Source organism: Halichoerus grypus, chromosome 1 (assembly GCF_964656455.1).
Source record: "Halichoerus grypus chromosome 1, mHalGry1.hap1.1, whole genome shotgun sequence".
Lineage (NCBI taxonomy): Eukaryota > Metazoa > Chordata > Mammalia > Carnivora > Phocidae > Halichoerus > Halichoerus grypus.
Genome location: NC_135712.1, coordinates 103,747,695 through 103,771,277, shown reverse-complemented (window position 1 = coordinate 103,771,277; position 23,583 = coordinate 103,747,695). Strand labels below are relative to the sequence as shown.

Below are 23,583 nucleotides of genomic sequence, written 5' to 3'. Positions count from 1 at the left end.
GTGGGCCGAATATAGATCTAGCCTTATTTTTATCTAAAAACAGCAGGTAGTGTTACCATTGTTAAAAAAAAAAAATAGTGTGAGCTTTGGATTCAGATAGAGCAATTTTGGCCATTTTAGCAAGTCATTCTCTTGCCCTAAGCTGCAGAGCCCTTATTTACAAAATGAGGATAATACACCTCAGAGTAGCTGTAGGGATTTTTTTTAAATACTTATTTTTTTAATTGGACTGACAGTAATGTGTTTTCATGGAAGAAAGTTTAGAAAACATGTAAGAGAATTAGAATGAACATAAACATCACTCAGAATCCCACTGTTGACTACTGTTGACATTTTGGTTTATAACTTTCCAGTTATACACAGATATATACACATATGTACTGACACTGTACAAATGTATGTATATAACTTTTTTTTAGCAACTCTGACATATAATTCTGTAATATGTTCTTTTTTAAAACTTAATATGCCATAAGAACATTTTCATGGACATATGCAACTACCTCATAATTTTAATTGCTATATGTTTTTCTGTTCTGTGGATATTATCATATTTTATTTCATAGTTTGCCATTATTGGGCATTGAGTTTTCCCCAGTTTTTTTGTTTTGTATTAAATACAACAGACTGATTAATACCTTTTGAATGTATCGCTGAGATAAACCCAGAGAAGTAGAACCATTAGGTCAAAGACTTTATGTGTATTATTGAGAATTTGAACATTTTCCCATTGCCCTTTGGAAAACTTGTATTATTTTCTGCTCTCATCAGTAGGATATGAGGGTACCTGATTCCACACACCATTGCCAACACTGGAAACATCATTCATTTTAATCTGTGTTTGTTAGGTGAAGAATGGCATTTAGTTTTATCTTGCTGATCTGTGCGCTCTAATATTTTTCTTTTTGTGAATATCATGAGAATTTAATGTGACTATAAATAGGTGAAAAGGCTCAGCACCTGGCAAATACTAGCCAATCATTAAGGGTCAGTGTTCATTTTACTTAAGTCCTCACCCCTTTGCAGCCTCCTTTCCAGTCATGGTGCCAATTAAGGAGTAGGAGAATATTGTAGAATCTTGTTTCATTGTTTAGAGATTGACAGTAATAAATTCTCTCTTGATTAAAACTTGGGCAATGAACTCTGGCTGCTTGGTTTCAGATCTCCCTTTTAGGGGCGCCTGGGTGGCTCAGTCCTTAAGGATCTGCCTTAGGCTCAGGTCATGATCCCAGAGTCCTGGGATCAAGCCAAGCATCAGGCTCCCTGCTCAGCGGGAAGCCTGCTTCTCCCTCTCCCACTCCCCCTGCTTGTGTTCCCTCTCTCGCTAGGTCTTTGTCTGTCAAATAAATAAATAAAATCTTTTAAAAAAAAATCTACCTTTTACTAGCAGGGAGGGTGTACTGTGTGATCTACCTAACTTCTCTCAGCCTCAGTGATCTCATTTAAGTTGTTTTGTAGTTAAGTTATAAGGATTACATGAGCTAATTCATGTAAAGCACTCTCTACAGTGCTTGGCATATACTGTTTCATTTCCTCAGAGGTAGAATTTATGAGGAGGTCAGTTTACTTAGGCAAATAATGTGATCAAAGATTTAAGTGCTGGGAAAGGCAAAGAGGTCTTTAGGAAATGCCAAATCGTTGATTTGAGCAAGAATCTTGAATTCTAGACTGAGTCGTTTATTTTTATTCATTAAACAAAGAAAGAATTTTAGGAGTTTCATTTCCTAGCACTATTAGGTATTTACCTGCTTAAAGTCACACTTTAGTTTTTTGTTTCCTGCTAGAGTATCAGTGTAGTTACATAGGAGACCATCACAAGGAAGACAAAAAGCATCAAAAGATGTTAATACTTGAAGAATTGAATAATCAGTTTCTAGTTATTGAAAATTTGCTTTTCTCAGGAAAAATATACTCATGTTGTATTTTCTCTCAGCTGAAGACATTAATAGAAATTTATATGTATGTTACTTTTTATTTGGAATTATTGATTCTATATTCCATATAGATAGACACTGCTTTTATGAAGTTGTTGGGATGCAATGTTATAATGGACTTTCTTGAAAGCAGAAGTTTATTTTTAATTGTATTTAAATTTAAAATATTATGAATGATAATGAAACTTTAAACTTCAAACTTTAAATTGTTTAAATACAATTTATATTTATATAAATATAATAAATATATGTTTAAATTATTTAAGTACTAGAGGTGAAATGCACTGATTTATTTCCCCTTTTAAAAATTATTTAGGGCGCCTGGGTGGCTCAGTTGGTTAAGCGACTGCCTTCGGCTCAGGTCATGATCCTGGAGTCCCGGGATCGAGTCCTACATCAGGCTCCCTGCTCGGCAGGGAGTCTGCGTCTCCCTCTCACCCTCTCATGCTCTCTCTATCTCATTCTCTCTCTCAAATAAATAAATAAAAAATCTTTAAAAAAAAAAAAATTATTTAACCCCATTCCTCCAAGTGAAATTAACATTACATAAAATTCATAAGTGATTTTTAAATCTAATGATGTTATTGTATTTTTACACCCCAGTTTTATTTAGAGTTAGAAATCTGAAACAAACCAAATGTCCAACAATAATGGAGAAGTTGACTTATTATACATCTATGAGCAGAATAGTAGGTAAACAGTAAAAATATTATATATAAATATATTTATTAGCACCTGAGAAGCTGTTTATAATACATAATTAAGTAGTGAAATAATCGAAGCTACATAGCAGAAATCAACAATCATCCCATTTTTGTAAGAAAAAAGTAAGTGTATTTGTGTGTATTCATAAGAATGGAGAAAAAAATTAAACATATTGAGATATTATGTTGGCTGATGGAATTTTGGGTGATCTTTATTTTCTTCTTTATTAGAACCAGATGTGATTTTGAATTTTTCTATAGTCAGCATTTATTTTTTTGCAGGGCTACTGCTAGCCCATACGATATGTTTGTGCATATTAGGAAAACATGGCCCTTCTTCCTGTGGATGCAGTACTACACGAGGATTCACTGCTTGGATGCATAGAGCTTTTAGCTGCCACTGCCCGTTAGGGTTTTTTTCCTTTTTTTCTCCATAATGAACAACATGCACAATTGTACATGATGGCCCTGAAAACATACAAAATAACAATTATTTAAAATTAAAGACTTAACAGGGCAGGGTGCCTGGGTGGCTCAGTCAGTTAAGCATCTGCCTTTGGCTCAGGTCATGATCCCAAGGTCCTGGGATCGAGTCCCATATCGGGCTCCCTGATCAGTGGGGAGTCTGCTTCTCCCTTTGTCCCTCACCCCCGTTTGTGCTCTCTCATGCTCTCTCGTGCTCACTCTCTCTCTTGCAAAAATAAATAAATAACATCTTTAAAAAAATAAATAAAATTAAAGACTTTTCATGTACCTATTCTGGGCAGACGACTCACCTTACTTGACCTCTACCAGGTTATGTGGGGCCTTTGGGCTCTCTCTTCCTGCCTCTTCTTTTCTACTTACCTGGTCTGCTCAAATGCAGTCATTCCTCCAGGATCCAGCTAAAATTACCCACCTCTTTGAAATATTTCCCAACCACTCTAACACATATGGCAGTTTCTCCTTTTTCTGAACTTGAGGTGGGTCAAGAACATGGATTGAAGGGAGTGGTGGTGAATGGGTTGCATCTCACTTGCTAACTCAAGACAATTGGCAATTACTCCTTAGAGTATAGTGTTGAGAAAGATCCTTGAGCTGTGTCTGGCCTCAGTGGGAAAGAGGGTTGTTATTGATTATGAATGTTAATCCTGCGTGTGAGAAATAGCAAATAGGTAGCATGTTCACATGCATTTTCCCTGCCTGGCATGGACATTAACTATTTCATTTAATAGTCTTGGTTTGACAACACTGTTTTAAATATCTAAGGCATAGATATCATATCTTAATACTTGTACTCTTTGTTAATGATGTTTGGTTATGTTACTGTTATTGTTCTGTTATCTACTCAGAATTTATTGTGGAGATAGGTATAAGAGTGCTCAGTAAATAAATTTCTCTTGTTTTTCATTCTTGATGTTCCAGGTCTCTTTCTAGTATAATTTCCTTTGTATCTGAAGCATTGCTTTAGCAGTTCTTTAGATCAGATCTATTGGTGATGAATTTTCTCACTGTCTTCTTCGGAAACTGTTATCTAGAACACAACTGCAAAAATATTGAAATCTCTTTTCTTTCCTTTGTCAACCATTTCCGTTAACTTCAGAACCTGTTTACCTGAATGACTATAAATGGCTTAATTGATGTATACCAACTTAAGTGTTCAGCTTCTCATTGCAGTAAGCTCAGTGTGTGTAATATGTCCTTAGCTGTTTAATATGGTTAGTGAATGCTCACTAATATTTGTAAAACTAACGAGACTCTTTTTTTTTTCCCCCTCGCAGTCCTGGAGTTTGTTTGTTTTTTAATTTAAATTCACTTAATTAGCATATAATGTATTATTGGTTTTAGAGGTACAGGTCTGTGATTCATCAGTCTTCTATAATACCCAGTGTTCATTATATCACATGCCCTCCTTAATGTCCATCACTCATAAACTAACTAAAGACTCATAAACTAACTAAAGAGAATAGTACATGTAAAATTCAGTAACCGTGCCACATTTGTTTGTGCAAATGATTTGTAAGTTCTAAAGCAGAATTTATTGCAAATAATAGTCAGATAAAAAATCTACTTGTAAAATACAAATATCTGAAAACTATCATTCTGAATTGTGGTACATAAGAATATATCTTTAGAGCCAGTGATTTGCAAGATAGTCTCCAATCAGGAGAAAAATGCTGAGAATTCTAACCAAACCTGGTAAGTTGAAATTGAGAATTCCGGAAAGATCTTTTTGGAACTTAGAGCTGATATTCTGTATGTTTCTTTGGTTTGTTTGGTTGGTTTTGAGAGAGGGGGAGGCGCAGAGGGAGAGAATCTTAATCAGGTTCCATGCCCAGGTTTGTTTGATTGGTTTTGAGAGAGGGGGAGGGGCAGAGGGAGAGAATCTTAAGCAGGCTTCATGCCCAGTCAGAGCCCTACACAGGGCCTTGATCTCAGGGCCCTGAAATCATGACCTGAGCCGAAATCAAGAGTTGGACACTTAAACGACTGAACCGCCCAGGCACCCCATCTGTTTGTTTCTTATTGGGAATAAAATGTAAAAAGCATCAGATAATTGAGAAATTATTTTTGCTTACTTTTTCAATACATGTTATCATTCTGCTCCTTTCAAAGCGATCAGGATATTAGAATGTGCTTATGCCAGGATATACATGGTATTTTTATTGGTTACTAGGCATTGGGCTAAGTCTTTTATATGTATCTGTTATGTGAAAAGTAGACTGACTTTCATTAATAGGTACTACCGTTGAAACCAATTTTAAGGTGATTTAAAAAGCTAATTCTTGGTTTTGAAAGTGGAGTGCAGTCAACTGGTTCATTATTAGTCTGTCATACTGAATCAGTATTTACTGAGTGACTTCTGTGTATATATGTATATATACATACATATGCTGATTATCTTTTTAATCCTTTATTTGAATTTAAGAATGGAAAAATTAGAGAAGATCTATAACTTGACAAAGTTATTTAGTAAGTAGTAGAGTTGGAATTTGAACCCATGTTCTTCTTATTTATATATTGCCAAATTTTTCATTAATAACATATAGTATGTAACATATACATGTAAAAGTTTATCAATGATTATTTGAGATGGGAGGTATAGATACTTTTATAATTTATAACTCAGGCTTTAAAAAACCTTGTCTGCCATTATGTAAAAAACAAACTCACGTAGATTTTTGCTTTATGAAAGAGATGATAAAAAATTAATTTTGATAAGAATCTCTTACAGCTATAGGAAACTGAAGCATAGTAAGCTTTTAAAAGTGAATAATATACTTAGTTCATGACCAAAAAAAAAACTGTAAAAATTTTTTATTTAGGAGTTACCCTGTTTTCCATAATTTCTATGTGTGTGCACATTTTATATGGGATAATACATATGCATTACTGATTATAAATATATTTAATCTTTTATTTCTTAAAGACTTGGTCAGTGAAATGATACTTTAATGCTACTTTAGTTAGTTACCTTCATTATAGTTTCTGAGTATTTTATAACTAAATACCCACTGGATTTTGGCTTGCTCTTGAAAAAAAAAAGTTTATATTTTGCAAGTATACATGTAAAATACTGAGAATGAAGGAGAATGCCTTCATCAGAAGGAATAGAGTTTTTAAAAAATAAATACTATTGTTAATTGTGACTCCTTGACCTGATTTCCTTAGACCATTATAAAACCTGAATGATCAATTTGGTATAATATTGTTCCCATATGAAAAACAAACAAACAAACAAAAAATGGATCTCTTCCTAGTAAGACTAGTTCTAAAAAATCTTAGTGTATTTGTTTGGAAATTTCCTAAGGGCATATAAGCTTTATCATAGCAACAGTTTCTGGATTTAGAACATGCTTCCTTTGGCAAAATAATGAAATGTTTGCCACAAAGTTAAAGTAGTATCCTTCTTTTTAAAATTTTTCTTGCCTGCCATGTTATGATTGATGCATGGCATCTTTCTCCTGGAAAGAGACCTAACGTTGAAACTGACAGGTGCCACGGGGTTTATTTAGGACAACCTCAGCCTTGTCCCAGTTAGTTTCAAAATGTCTGCCTCATAACATGTTGAGCCACTGCATTTCCTGCTTTAGAGCCTCATGTAATGCCAGCATTACTATCTGTGCTGCCTCAACTACAAATTGGATGAACAGCCCGTGACACTTTTTCAATATTATTACATTAAACCAAGTGGATTTTGATTGATAACCTAATATTCAACTAATGCAAAACATCAATCATGGCAAGTATATTAATTATTTAATATTGCAGTCTAATTCAGAAATCGATGTGCTGCATGAGGGGAAGGGAAACTCGTGGTTCCCAGAAGATTTAAGACAGGGAATGATTAAAAAAAGACCTGCTGTACTCCTGTGTGTTAGTTCGATACAAATCTTTATTCATTTGCCAATAATTTCTTCCCATTTTCCACTTCAAGACCATTTTATCAGTTTTGAGACCTATAATTGAATTAAGTCTGCTTTCAGCACAGGGCAAAAGGAGTTGCACAAATATTGATGAAGTCATGACAGGGACAACCCAAGAGACAGACCACTAAAGAGGACAGGCTTTATACCATTTGTTGCAAGATCCCTCTCTCTGTCAATGTCTTGGATCTTGCCTCTCTATTTAAAAAAATAGCCACTTTAAGACTTTTGTATTTAAATATCTATTATAATAACAGATTTCTATAGCACATTACAGTTTATTGTATTTATAGTATTCCTTCATATACATTATCTTCTTTTTTCACATCATTGGTGGACAGTCTTAGCTCAGAGAAGTTGGGTTATTAACAAGCTCATGCAGCTATTTTGTAGTACAGCTTAAATTTGAGTTTAGGTGTTCTGCCTCTAGAACCAGGGTTGTATATCATGCTGTCTTGTGTAGTGTTTATGTTCTCCTGATGCTTTATTTGTGTTGTTTTGAGATGGCCCCTCTTCCTTGTCTTTCTGCCCAAAGTAAAACTAAAGAAAACTGATTTTCATGAAAAACTTGCTGAAACTTTGGTGTCCCAAACTATGATACATATTACATTTTAGGAATATGCAAACCTTCTGGATATACATAAAAATTTCTTGATCTATTGTATCTTACACTAGAATAGAATATCATTTTATATATATCTCTCTCTCTGAAAAAATGTGTATGTATATATGTTCTTTGGATGGGAGAGTGGCTTAAATATATTTTGTCATTAAACTTACCACCCCAGTTTTCTTTTGGTTCAAGTTTGCCTGTTTATAGCTTTTACTATCCCTTTTTTGTAAATTTTTCTGAATCCTTTTGTTTAATGTATGTCTTTGTAAATGACTCATTACTGGATTTTGTTTCTTACCCAACCTGAGAATCTTCTCTGGCATTTTGATTCTATATCACTTGTGGGTGAAATTTCTTTAGTTTTCTTTTTAGTTACTAATTGTTTAGATTATAATAATTACGTTCTAAGTCAACCTTACTCGCTTTATCTGGTCCTGAATTTATTTCTCTTCTTATTGCATTGCATTCGTCAGAACTTCTTTCAAATAATGTCTTTCTGTGGTGAATTTCCTGCGACCCTGTATGCTAAGAATTTATTTTTCCTTCTCTTTAAAAAGTTATTAGCTATATATAAATTCTAGGTTCACAGTCCTATTCCTTTAACACTTTATCTTGGAAGTTCATACTACATATCTTATACTCTAGCATTAATGTTGAAAAATTTGATGTCAGTGTTATTCTTCCTGTATGGAGGGGTATGCTTGTTCATTCTAGAAGCTTTTAGCCTTTGCTCTTGATCTGTAACACTCTTAATAATCCTTATATTATGCTTTGCTGTGGATATTCATTTAACCTGTTCACTGCTCTGTGTACCCTTTCAGTCTAAGATTTGAATAATTCTGTATCTGGGAATTTTTTGTTATTATTTCTTCAGATATTTATTCTCTTCTGTTTTGTCTTTGTTTTCCTTCTAGGGTTCCCATTATTAGATGTTCACACTTCTATTCCTCTTCTTAACTTCATCTCTTGTTTGTTCTGTCTTTTCATCCCTTTCCTATGCCTTCTGGGAGAGTTCCACCCAGTGTTCCAGCTCACCAATTTATTCTCAGTCTGTAGCTATTGTGCTTTCAATTCAGGCTCTGAGTTCTTTATTTCAAACTACTGTATTTTTAATACCTGTTATCTCATATTGATTCCTCTTCATAACTGGTTTTTTTTTGTATTAAATTTCTAAAAATCTTTTATCTTTAAAGGTGTTACGCTTATAGTATGTTCTTGCTCAATCTATTTTTTTTCCTCTGGATGAGGTTGCTCCATTTGTTGTTTTTTATTCCTGTGCTTATTCACCTCAGAGGTCTTCCTATGGACTTCTCTTTTATTTATTTGCAACATTCAGCTGCCTTGGCTAGTAACTTTAATCTAAGGAGAGAGGTAAAAGTCTAGGATCTGGCTTGTGCTTCTCTGGGACAATTTAAAAACTATAGTGCAAAGCCTCTAGTATTGGACTCTGGCCTGAATCAACCACGTTTTCCACTGTGTCCTCATACTCCACACACCACATATGTACACACAACCTCCAATACTACCCTCCCAAACAACCACTTGCTGTTGGAGTTGCCTTGCTCTTCGTGTGGTCTGGAGAGAGAGTGGGCCTGGGGAGGACCAGTCAGAGACCTGAACTGGTTGCTACTGATTCTCCATCCCACCTTGTCTTCACGTTTAGATGTCAGACCCTTATTAGTTGAATACGTACTCTGATGCAGGCACTGTATTGGGTGTTGGGATATAAAAATTTTAAAGATAAAATCCATGTTCTCAAGGAATTTTCATTTTAGTGGGGTCATTGGGAAAGTAATTAGGTATTTATAATAAAATATGATAAACTATGTGATGAGAACACATGGGAAGAGTTGATTAGTTCATTTGTGAGGAAGGGAGGAGGTTTCCTTCCCCTTATGGGTTGAGTCCTGAAGGATGTTTTGTTTTTGTTGTGTTTTGATTTTGTTTGTAAGCTAGGTGAGGAAAGACTAGAGGAGGCTGGGAGAAAAGGAGCATTTCAGATAGAGAGCAAGTGGTTCAGTAGTGAGGGAAGCCAGGTTAATTTCTTATGGCTATTGCTGTCACATTTTTGGCAATATAACAGGGAATGAATAAAATGGAGTGTAGTAGGATATTGTGTATTTTGAAAAGGAAATGACACGATCAGGTGTATATTGTAGGAAGATCTTGCTGTATTATAGAGAATAAGTTAACATGGGGCAAGGCAAGAGCCATTGGGACGCATTAGGAGGCTTTGTAGTAGCCTGGGAGAGAAAAGATGATGACCTAAAGTAGTAGCTGTGAAGACAGAAAGAAGTGGCTAATTCTAAATGATAATTACGGATGTTCGGTCGCCAAGACTGTGGTTGAATACATTTGTTTACATTTGGTAGTGGAGGAAAGGGCCTGTGTCAAGGATGATGTGGCTTTCCTGCATACCATTCAAAATGCCTACTTCCTAAATATCATTTAATTTAAAGAATCACTTGAAAATATAACAAAGCAATAGTCCAACCAGCCTTTTTTTTTAAAAGAACAGATTGTTATCCTTGATTCCAAAATACAAATAGCTGAAAAAACTGGGGGATTTTCCCTAAGTTTGTGGCAAACTCAATTGATAGCAAAACTAACCCTGAAATGAAGTTATTCATAGTCTTTGTTTATCCCATTTTGTGTGGACATTCATGTTGCTTTCAGAATTATTGTTGTGTATGATGATGAGATGCTGCTTCAAAGCTTGCTGCCAATGTTACATGGCATACAACATAGTATATGTCTTACTACCTTTCTAAAATCCAAAATATTCTGATGAAGCATGTCTAATTCTAGTGGTCTCAAATTATGGACTTGTACTTTGAATCTGAGCATTTTTGTTCTTTTATACTGCAGTATTATTTTCTAATAAGAACCATGATGTGACAATGTAGCCATGGGGGGGGGGAAGATGTAGATTCGTATTATATAGTGCAAACTTTGAGTTAGATTGCCAAATGAAGGGACAAAACAGTGAATGTAGTATGCTTCTGTTTGGGTTTAAAAAAAAAAAAAAAACAGGAGGAGAAAGACGCACGTGCACACAGACCCACACACACACAGAATATCTTTAGAAGGACAAACAAAGAGCTAATATCTGGTTGAGAACAGGGAGTCAGTGATGGGAGGAAGACTCAATTGTACTGTAGTGCACACACATGTGCGTTGCACCGTCCGATGTTTCACTATATGCATTTTTTTTGTTTAAATTTTAAATTACATGGTGACTATATGAGAATGTCCTTGTGAAAACTTAAAGATTTATTTGACTTCTAGCTCCAGGAAATGCATTAAATTTGTAGTAAATTAAAAATTATTTATGTACCCATTAGCCTTTCTAATTCCTTATTACAGTTTATTCCTGTCATTTGTCATTAAGACTGCATCCAGAGAATGAGTTTCAGAAATCCTTAAATTTTCAAGTGTTGAATATATAGTATTGCTAAGATTGCCAGAGCAGAAAGTAGAGAAGAGAATGGCTAAAGATGAGTGCTGATCAGTAGATGTTGGAATTTATTCCCAGTATACCAGACTGGGCAGTGAGAGCAAAAGTTGGAAATGTAGTTTTCAGGCAGCACATCTGAAGGGGAAAACGATAGGGAGATTTGGAAAGATTGTGTAGCAAGACAAAGGAAACAGAGAAGTATATTTTTGGCAGTGAAAATTGGAGACAGAAATAGAAGAAAAGTAAACTTGGGGCTCCTTTAGAGAAAGAAAGAGGTGTGAGGGAAAGATTAAATATCATGAATGCAATACTGTTCTTGGATGTTTCATAATTATTCTCTGCAATGTGGTAGAAGTATACTTTCATGTTAAAAATACAAGGCTTGGTATTTATGATGAAATTAAAATACTACTTGGTCTGAGTGAGGAAATTTTAAGTCCATTTGTCACTACTAAATTAATAAGAACCAAAATTAGGGGAAAAATAAACTATTTGCCACATTTTGCCAAATGCATATTTAAATTATCTTTGCTACTGACATAGTTATTTGTTTTTTTAGTTCCATCAGCCGTCTTTTTTTACAGTGAAAAGCAAGAATTAAGTACTTAAAATGTATCATGATATTTGATGTTTGTGTCTTCATTGGAGATATTTTGTTTTTTAATATTACAATAATCTTAGGTCCTAATTTATAGTGTGCACTAAGTTAATAAAATTAATGTCAAGGAAAAATTTGTTAAGATGTAGTTGCTTAGATATATAGTCACAAACATATTCTTTATGTATATATTTTTTATATAAAATGCAATCATTGGTGGATGGATATTTGATAAAGCAAATATAGTAAAATGTCAATAGTAGAATCTAGATGGTAGATAGAATCTGTATGAACATTTTTGTAATAAATGTTGGAGAAAACATAAACTCTAATGAAAAAGCTAATGTGAAATAGATATTGTGTGAATAGTAAAATAATAGTACACTTGACTTCCTTTTGTTCTCTGCTGACTTTGAAAAATCTGAAACAGTCTGTTAGTAGAATCCCAATTTTAGTGGTAATATTATTAGATGTAAATAAATTATCTGTTTCCTTTTGGTGGAAATTGTTCTGTCCTTAAAAACAGTGTTATTGTGAACATTAAGTGAAGATAATATGAAAAAATCATAAGGATTTATAAAATGCATTTGAGGTAAATGTAAATTATGATAGACAACTGTTTAGCAACTATTTAGAACTTTTATTCGTCTATTTTAGGGAATCTGGAAACATCAAAGCTGGATTAGAACATCTGGTAAGTTCTAATTTTCTCTTGAACATTTGCATCATCTTTGATATCTGCATTCTAAATGAACACTTTTGAATGAGCTTTGAATACCTTGTATTGAGAAAGTCAACCATTTCCCAAAGGGTCAGCTTACTGTTGTTATGTGAAGGCACTTACATTTTCATTTATCTTATCATTTCAAGGGAATTTAAAATTTTTTTAAAATTACTTTTTTTTTTTGATGTAGAGATGAAATAAAATGGATGACAATCCTTGGATTGATGATTGCTTTAATTATAAACAAAAATGTTTGGTGTAGAATTTTTGGCATATCTTGATTTGACAAAAACAAGCTTGTGTTTTAAGAAAAACACAATCAAATATTGCATGCATAAATATGGTATGTTTTAGCAATTTAACGGCTTTGAAAGAAGGGCACAGCTTTGTTTTTCCTGATGTCTTTGCTTTATGAATAATGCATTGGTTTAAACTACATTCAGTTTTAGAATATAAAATAATTGAGATGCAAAATTTTTGGTTTAAGTAAACATTTTTCAAGTACAAATGAAATTCAAACTGACTTAACATTAAAATCTGTCCACTGATCAAGAAATTAGAAAAAGTGTTCGTTATACCAGGTCCAAAATTCATTTAGCTTCCTGCATTGAGTGTTCATTACAACATTAAGTAGTTCATTTAAACAGAGCATTATAAAGTCATGCTATGGTTTCTGGTTAGATCCAAATGTTGAATAATTAATGATAGAGATTCTTTTGTAAATACAATCTTAGTATATGTGCTGCCGAAGCGAGCACTTGTAAATACAATCTAAGTACTTTTTTAATGTAAGACTTCATTCGTATATCATATTGTAGCTTTGTTAACTATTAATGTGCTTTTGTTTGCTCCCACAAAAGCAAACAGTAGCAAGAGGCAGCTTCACTTTGCCTTACAGTAGTTTTAGAGTTAGAAGGGATTTTTGGTTTTCCTTACCATAACTAAAGGAAACTGAGGAAACCCAGACTTTTAAAAAATGATCCTAAAAAATACAAGTTAATTATTAAAAGCAATATATAACAACCTAGTTAGAATATTTGAACTATATATTCGTCTAGATTAGAAGTAAATGAATAACATTGTTATTCTCATTATTAGAAATTATTTCCTGAATCCCTGTTTGTCACTTCTTAGTGGCATAATATATTTAGGACATATGGACATTAGAATAAAAATGTTAATCTAAAACATCAAATTCCAGTATCAGTTGGGGGCTTATAATAAGGAAGAACAGCTACCATTGTGCCAAAATGAGCTGTCTTTTATACTTATCTTATAAATTATTATTTATTAAAAAGACTTCATTTTCACTTGTTTCATATTCCTCAGTAAATAATAATGGATCAAATTTTTTTAGTTTAAAATTTACATTTTTAATATTTACTAGTATGAACTCATTTACAGTGACTTTTTAATACGTTTATACTCTACTTATAATCTTATTCAGCACTGGTTTTCTAACTGCCTTGGGCTGCCAGGAAGGCTCCCCAAAGCAGGTGGCACTCCAGACTGTCACTACCCACTTTAATCAGAGTAGTTCCACTTTTAGTTATTTTATAAATTTTTAAATTTTTAAAATAAGAGTTTAGTTGAAGAAAATTTTCCAACTAAAAATATTTGAAACCTTTGATCAAGCATAGCTACTTATTAAAGTCAAGAGTAATTGTTAATTATTCTTTTCTATTCTTGACCCTAAGTTATATTTCATTTTTATCTGGGTCATATACATCAAATATATTTCAAAGATAATGCATTTTAGGGATGAGAGAGCTAGGATCAGTACAACAGGTAGTGGGAAGTGGATGATTTTAATGCATTTTATCTAGGTCGTTCAAAAGACTCTATAGGTTGACATTGTAAAATTGACACACTGTGAAATATTTGCAATAACATGAATATATGAATATATAACATAATATCCTATATATACACATATATACATTTCATACTGTCTTGTGCACTACTGTCCAGTAAAGTCAGTGATAGTCTTCACAACTGCTTGGAGGGAAGTGAACTCAAGAATTTATTGTTTGAGCATTAATGAAACCTGTCTGTCTAACAGCTGTGGGCTCCTTAGGATTGTGTCTCTCCAGTTTCCAGCTGAGCAGATACTTAGAGCCCTTGCCTTCTAGCACATCTAGACCTTCTTTGAATTGGCTGTGTAGCTAAATACAATTAGAATTATAGTTTCTAATAGATTGATCTTTAAAAATATATGGTGTAAAATTAACATCCCACACATGTGGAATTAATTTCTTTTTATTATCCTTCAGTCTTTGTTTTTTTCAAATTTACTTGAATTATCATAGAGAATTAACATTGTTCTAAGGGTAAAAGCAAGTATAAATTTAAATAAGCTAAGAAAGGAGCATCTGGCTGACTCAGTTGCTGGAGCGTGTGACTCTTGATCTTGGGGTTGTAGGTTCAAACCCCACTTTGGGTGTAGAGATTGATTAATTTAGTAAAATCTAAAAATAAAAAAATAAAAATAAATAAGCTAAGAAAATTGACATATGCAGCATGTTATACTTGCCACAAGGACACATACATAGCATAGTTGTATATACTGCCTTTGTATTCTGTTTATGGGCTCTTCTTGGTATATAGTTACTTGTAACCCTTAGAAGGTTTAAAAGCAGGTGTGGATAGCAAAAAGGGTGGGATAAGTGGACTGTATTCCCGTGGAACCTCTCCAAGGGCTGATCTCATTTATTCGTCACAATGTCTCAAACTCTTGATTCGGCCTTTGTTCTATCATTTCTTTTTTTCTATGTCCAGCTTGTCATTCTTAGCTTAAATTTTTACTCTACTGACCAATGCTATTGTATTTTTCTTTTCACAAACTTGTCTCTTACCCATAAAGCCTTTATCTGTTGAAAGTTCTAAACAGGGTCTTTGAAGGTTGGTGCTCCATCATCCATTGGTGATTCTTGCCTGATTGTAAATGGAGATTTTCCTACTCCACCACTCCCTCCCAGATTTAGTAGCCAGCATTCTATTTTAAAGAAGCGCCCACCCTTATTTCTTGTTTTATCTATTTATTGTAAGCAAGGACTCATGGATTCTTTACTTTTCTTACTTATTTTGAAACTCAAATTGTCCAAGATTTGTCCAGGGAGTATCCTTTCAAGATGGCTTTTGGCTTGTTTCTACACACCCCATCTTTTCTTAAAGCACCTCCTTATTTTCTGGCACAACAAGATGTTCAGGCTCATTTGAAACCTTCCCTGTCCTACTCATGGAATCAGCTATTTCTTCAAATCATTTCATTTAATTTTAGAGGAAAATGGTATTTATGAATCAAGGTCTGGACATGTGATATGTCCACTGTCTCTGGGATTTCATTACTTCTAGGACTTTTCAGTCCTAGATTAGATAAATAGGTGGGTGGGTAGGTAGGTAGGTAGATACTTAAGACTTAGATACTTAGATAGTTAGGTATTTTTAAGAAATTATGAGTCATACTAACACCTCCAGCTTCAATCCAAACCACAGAATTCTTCCTTGTTGTTCCCCATTTCACATTTGTATTTTCCTTCATTCAAAGTGAGAACTGTGACTCCTAACAACACCAATACATTTACCCATTTGCTTAATTATATAATACATGTAAAATAGTTTCACAATTGCTACAACCATACCTTATGAAAAATAAAACTTAATAAAAAGTTCAAGATTTATTTCAAGAGTTTATTAAAGTTTATTTCAAATTTATTCAGGCGTTCTTTTCCCCCTTGATTGTAGTTAGCTAATTCATTTGAAATATGGTTGCATGCATTTGTTTCTGTTTATATTCAGTTTTAGGTGCCCTTGTCCCCATTCTTGTTGATTTAATTATATGTTTGGATATCTGTATGTTAACATGCTTCCAAAAGTCAAAATATTATACAAAGCCAAAATATTATACACAGTACATCTCTCAGAAAGGTGTCATTCACTTCCTTTCTAGCTTGTTCTCCTCTGTCGTTTGTAGGTAGCCAATTTTCTTAACTTCTGGATTTATGCTTCCTGTGCATCTTCTTGTATAATTAAGTGTATATATATATATATATATGTATGTATACATGTGTATTATTCCTATTTCCTCTATCTTATAAAATATAGCATATTATAAATACTTTTATGTACTTTGCTTTTTCCTCTCCTGGAAATCACTCCCTAATTACTGTATCGCTATATTTACTGTGTTTCTTTCTCTCTTTGTCTGTATCTTCTTTATTAAGGGTCTGAGATTTTAGCCTATTTGTATGCCTGCCCGTACTTTAATAGATGCTGGCAGGAGACATGAGATTTCTGGGTCAGAAACAAAGCTCTTTATTACTAACAGCACCAAAGGTGGCACTACCTAGTTGTATAGATTCCCTGTGACCTGCAGTTTCCATGCGGTGATGCTGCATACCCAGTGGGTTTGTGTCATAGCTGAGGGACTCTGTTCTTTAAGGAGCTGACAGAAAATTAGCCCAAACTTTCCCTAAGAGAAAGATATTATCTTTAGTATCCTAATTTGGTAACAAAACTGCCTTCTGGTCCAGGGAGCAATTCTTTATCTTCCAAGACTGTTTGTTATATTTGAAAAGATAGTTCTTTTTTTTTTTTTTAAGATTTTATTTATTTATTTGACATAGAGGGAGAACCAGAGAGCACAAGTGGAGGGAATGGCAGAGGGAGAGGGAGAAACAGGCTCCCAGCTGAGCAGGAAGCCCAACGCAGGACTCGATCCCAGGACCCCGGGATCATGACCTGAGCCGAAGGCAGATGCTGAACCATCTGAGCCACCCAGATGCCCCTTGAAAAGATAGTTCTGAAGAAAGGCTATTGGCTGATACTAGATGTGCAGAACCTATGGAGAATTGTCTCTGAAGAGCTATTATTATTATTATTATTATTATGATGATGATGATGAAATTTAGGGAGGCTTGCATTTTTGTTCTAGTGGTTACCTTTGTATTTATATCTTTTATAATGCATAGTGCTTTCTTCCCCCTCATTCCTACTTAATCTTTTAAGTGGCATCCCTCGATTCCCAGCTGTTAACCTTTGTGATAGCCAGTGCTGTTACTGTACTTTGCTTTCCCCCTTTTCCTCCCATTTCTTCTTCTTGTATTCTTGCTACTCTGTTGGAATATATGATGTTTACATACTATTCTTCTATCCATGCTGTCACCCTTTTTTAGAATCACCTTTAAAATTAACTATATTAAATATTTACCATCAGCTTGTTTACTGATATTTCCCCAATCATCTCCTGTTTGTGTACAACTCACCCGCTAGTATATTCCTCAGGACAGCCTGCTGTGTACAGTATTCCTTGAAATCTAGCACATTGCTATTTTTCTATAGTTTTGCTACTTGAGTGCAACAGCTTGACTGGACATAAAATCCTTGGCTTACAGTTTTTCCCCTTGGCTTTCTGGAAAACATTATTCTGCTCTTGATATTTGTGGCACTAGCCTTATTTTCTTACCCTTATGTTTAATTTGATTTTTCTTTTTTTGCCTTGAGGCATTGCCATTTTTTTCATTGTTCTTGTTTTACTAGAATGATTCTCAAAGTTGGATGTTTCTGGCTAATTTTTCTGGGCTTTTTCATATGTAGACTTAAGCTTTCTTATTCCTGGAAATAATTGTTTTTGGATTATAGTATTAAATCTTAATTCCATTCAATTGTTTTGTTTTCTTCAGAGACTCCAGTTATATATGTGTTTCTATATAATTACATATAAAATCTTTGCTCATCTTCTATTTCATTCTCTGTCTTTGACTCTTTTTACTACTTTACTTTGTTTTCAAACAACTGAGTAGTAGTTTGCCTGCTTTCATATAATATTTCTTATTAAATTTTCATTCAAGTTTATTCTTCCTTGGACACATTCTAATTTATTCATTTCTGAAATATTTTTCTTCTATATCTGTTCTTATTTTTTGAATATCTGATTCTAGGTTTTCTTATTGTTATTTGTCCAAAAAAGCCTTGTGCTTTGGGTTGATTTTGAGGGAAGAATTTTCATTTCTTGAAATGTTTTGATTTGCATTTTCTGTTTACTACTTCTTACAGTAGCTTTATGGGAGGTGACTTTATTTCTTTCCCTCCTTTCCTTCCTTCTTTTATAAGTTCTAGACATTTTGTAGACATGGTTCCTAGTTCAAGGGTACCTGCTTCTGCAGTAAAGCAAATGTGGTTTCTTTAATGGACGATGGTGGGTGTGGCAGGGATGAAGGGGTTGGCATGTCTTATTTCTGTTTAGCCATTTGTTTCTTCTTACTTTCGTGTCACTGTCATGTATTTATCTGATTTTCTCCCAGAGCAATACTTCCCAAGACTGCCCTTTTGGTCCCACTCACTTTCAAGTCCCTTCCCTCTAGCTGGTGCTGTGGTAACAACCAAAGCCTAGATCTCTGTTTGCTCTTTTGGCATTTTAGCGTTGTACTTTGTTTTTCTGGGGATAATTTTTGTTTGTGCTTCCAGTTATGTACTAAATTTATGACTACTCTCAGGGATGGGGAGGGCTGTATGAACATTTTTACCTCAAAGAGAAACTCATAATGGAAAATGTTGGAAATCAATGTTGAGCAGACCTTGAATCCTGAGTAATTCTACTACGGGAATCCTACAGGAATTGTCAGCAGAATGAAACACAAACATCTCAAAGAGCTCAGTGCCCATATCTGTTTAAAGACTTAGAGAAAATGAGTGAATACACTGCTTATCATGTTGTGCTTAGATTTTATAATGAACTTAAATAGTACTTTTTATTTGGAAGAATCATATACAAATTAAAGACCTTCAGATAGGACCCCAGTAACACAGAAGGGTTGAAGGAATGGAGGTGGGTAGTTATTAGGTGGTGATGTTGCTCCTGACTTTTTTTTTTTTTTTTTTAGTTATTAATGATGCTCTAAAGGTGTAGAAAATTAACTCTAAGTTCCCCTCTGTTACATCAGAGGAACCTACTTCACATTTTTCTACGATCTTATATTTTAAAATTCTAGATAATATAGTGAGTAGTAACCCTTATTGAACTACTAAATGGGGACTAAAACATTTACTTTTTAGAGTGTTTTTAATGCAGTCAATTGGGATTTGGTGCATTTTAATCTTTATAGTTATGAAAACATACAGGAGCTAGAGCCTTGTCATTTGATTACAATATAGCTATTGTTGTTTTATTAGCAACCTATAAAAATAATGCTATCCTCTCCTCTTGGAAGAGGGATTGAGATCAGAATACCTTAGGCTAAGTTATATGAAAAATTGTCACTTTTTTAGGCCAAAATAGTTTGTGAGTTGTTTCTTTCAAACAACAAACATGAGTTTGTTTCCAGCTTGAAAGGACTGCTGTGCCATGCTTCCTTTGGCAGGGAATGAAGTGAATTATCCTGATCAGTATGATGTTTCTAAGGTTCCCCTTGTACACTTTTCTGAAAAGTCAAATAAATGGAGGTAGGGTGGGGTGGGGTGATTTAGGTCATTGCTTCACTCTCTTTAATGTGCTTATGAGTCGCCTGGGGATATTGTTTAAACTCAGGTTCTGATTCTCTGGGTCCAGGGTGGGACTTGAGATTCTTCATTTAGCAAGTTCCCAAGTGAGGCTAATGCTGCTGGTCCAGCAACCACAAGGAAGAAAGGTACATTGAAAGGCATTGACTTAAAAGACATGTGTTCTGTCTTTTAGAAGACAAGGTCTTCTGCATGTGATGAAAAATTGAGATGCTTCCCCCTTGTACCCATTGAATATGATTTTGCAGCCTATGAATGATTGGTTGGGTGTTCATAAGCCCAGACAGATGGACACCTACAGGTTTATACAAGAACAAAAAATTCGTCGTCTAACTCTGCAAGAGTAACAGAGGGATTTGATTCCAGTTGTTAAGTTGTATCTATCAGGGCTAAAGCTGGACTCTAGGACTAATAATACCTTATTCAATCTTAGTTGGAAAATTAAATAAGTGATGATAAATCTTTTAGTAAAAAGGGTTACAAGTGTTTACAACTTTAAGTGGGATTTGCTTTCTATTAATAGTTGAATAGCAAAAGAACTCTGGAGCCATACCTGTGGGTTTTTTTCCCCACAGAGGTCTCATTTATGTTTCTTATATTGTATAACATTTGAGAGTGATGACCTACTTGTCCTTGTGGTCAGGTAACACAGTCTGACCATTTTAAGTTTTGAAAAGCAACTGTCATTAATAGCTTGTTTAGTCCATCAGTGGTTTGTAAAATATAGTTGTTGCTTGCCAGAAATGTAGGCGGGCCCATTGCTAGCTATTAGGTGCTCATCAGTAACACTACTGGTTCTAATAAAAGCCCTTTTCTCTTTGTTTTAGGCTATTTTGCATAGAACTTGCAAATAAAACTGCTGTATTTTAGTTCACAGACTAATAATTTTTTAATACAAGAATAAACATAGTTAATGTAGTATTGTCATACTTTTGAGGATTCAGTTGATATACAACATGATCCCTCTCCTCCCAGCATTTTAATTTATTTTTCTCACCTAAGCCAATATATATTTGAGGTTTAGGGTAAATGTGCATATTAAAACCAATACTTTCCTCAAACTGTGATCATGAGATAAAACAGCATTAAATTTTTCTTTTTGGAAGATCAATTTCATAAATCTTTCTCTCTTTCCTTTTAACAAAGAAGTGTGTCTGATGAATGTGTGCAAATTAAAATACCTTTAATATGGATTAAATGTTAATGTCCTATTACTGTCATGATTTCTTAGGCAGTTTACAGGTCTTAAATCTGGGGACTGGCTCACATTCCAGTTGGAAACAGTGCCATTGTCAGTGATCCATTTCTCTGACATGTTTTGGTCAGTTACAAGTTTATTAAAAATTGCTCCTTCAGTGAATGATTAGTAAATATTACCCAGTTATCCAGACAGCATGAACTTGGGCCCATTTTCTATGCTCCCTCCATCTCCTCTCTTCCAAAGAAAGATCTGTTGTTGCATTTTTAAGACATAGCGGTCCCAGGAGAAAATGGTGGCCAGTTAGCATTAAAAAAAAAGAAAATAGATGATAAAGATGCTCTGCAGTTTTGATGATATTACTAATAGTCTCAGATTTATGTTTAATCTAGATAAAATTCATTTTCTGAGTTTTATGCACATATGCTTATTAAAGCTTTGTAGAGAAAAACTAAATATTCCAAGTGCATTAAATCACCCCTTACCCTGGCTTCCCATTACTCAAGAGTCCAAAAGTCAGGCTCTCCTGAAACCACCAGAATAACTGAATATTGTATTCTTGTTTTGTTTGTTTTTTGTACTATAGTTTAAGACACTATAGGTTCTGCTTCATTGCAGGAAATCCTACCAGGTACCTGGTAGTTATTTCATGACTTTTCTCAGGATCTATCTGTAACTGCAGAGAGAGAGCTAGCAGCAGAGGCAACAGGGTTGTTATTTTCTGTTTCTCCCATCAAAGCATTAGGAGTTAAGATGGAGAATGTCTTTGCTACAGTGGTATCTTTGGCCATGCTCATTACCATTTGCCACAGAATCATAACATATGTATTTAACTTTAACATACACAGCCTATTTATTTTAGGAATAGCACAGCACAAGGAGGCCAGGAGAATATGATTTTACTGTGTGACCTCCAGTAATGCACATAACCTCTCTGTTTCACTTCTTTCATTTTCTCTTTATTCATAACGTGTTAAAATAGTGGGTGAAAATCTATAGAAGCATAAGACTTTCTACAAGTATATCGTAATTATAAAGAAAAAAATCTTTTCTAGTTATGTAAATTACTTCATATTGCTACAAACAATATATCAATTCTAATCAGAATGAATTGTGAGAAAATTTTGTCCTTTACCTACATTCTCTCCCTTTTAAAAATTTTATTATAAACTTCAAAAAATTATAAAGTAATACATTGTTTTTTGTAGTGGGTCAAAACCGATAAAGAAAAAAATGTATCTTCTCTTTTCTGCCACTAACCCAATGTTAATTATACCCATCCTTCTATACCTTTTTCTCTTCCCAGATATACAAATGCATATATATTATGTAGCTTTTTGTTTATTTATAAAAATGGAATCACAGTATGAATGATATTTTATAACTTGCACTTTTTGTTTAGTGCTGATACAGTGTGCATAAATAGACACATGAATCTGTTTTTTGCTGGAAATCTGTCAAAATATTGGAAGTTATTATTACCATTTTTATTTCAAGCATTCATAGGGGAAGTTTGAGGACTACATAATTTGTATTTTAAGATGTCAGTGCAGAGTTAGTTTTATTGCCACTTCTGGGTTATCTCGATTATAGTAAATGAAAGAACTGGTTTATGGTTGAAATTTACAGTGATCAATAGAGGAAGGAATAGGTTACTTTATTAAAGAAAATCCCTCTTTGATATTTGCAAAAAATAAAGATAATTAGAAAAGGAACATGTGACATCTTTAAATATTTTTCAGGTTTATTATAGGCTAGCATTTTTAAATTTGAAATTTTGATGTAACTGAGTGATGTATATTGCAATCTTCAATCTTGGTGTTTACCATTTCATATAGTATAATTTATTTCTTTGCTGACCGTACCTTTTGATTGAATATTCAGCTTTGTATCCTCAGCACCTACTCTTGCAAATATTGAGTATGTTTTGAAATTGAAAGAGAAGTAAATTGGCATATGATATAGGAAAGTCATCACAATTTTTTTTAAAGGGGGTAGGGATTCAGGTTTATTTATTTTTTAAGTTGTTATGACCAGTGAATGAATTTACTACCAAATCAGATGCTGAAAGCTTGAGCTTACAGTGGAAATCATTAATGACTTTTCTTCCATGATCTGGATAGATATAGTCTTCTAACTGAGTATATATGAATATTATTGCCCAGGAAAAAATTACTTTTCCTTCATTTTTATATTCAGAAAGTTAGCAGCATGCTGCAGAAGCACTGTTTTAGGATTGGGTGAACTGGTTCTAAGTACTGGCACTTAACCTTTAGAGGATTCGATTTGATCATATGTAAAGTAAGAAGTATGCACTAGATAATTTCTAAGGCTCTTTCTAGCCTCAAATATATGATTTTATGAAAGAAAAATATTTGTATGCTTAACACGTAAAAGTCTTGTATGTTTAAGGCACTGCTTACTTTAGATGATGAACTTAATTGAGATCTAT

At 33.8% G+C, this 23,583-nt stretch overlaps 1 protein-coding gene across 1 annotated transcript in view; it reads left to right on the top strand.

The window, feature by feature from the left end:
- The window catches only part of RSRC1 (arginine and serine rich coiled-coil 1), a 406,629-nt gene that overhangs the window by 182,231 nt on the left and 200,815 nt on the right, over positions 1–23,583 (top strand). Inside the window, exon 5 of the mRNA XM_078069970.1 lies at positions 12,370–12,406. Within this exon, the coding sequence (XP_077926096.1) occupies positions 12,370–12,406 (37 nt within the window). The remainder of the gene's footprint in view (positions 1–12,369; positions 12,407–23,583) is intronic.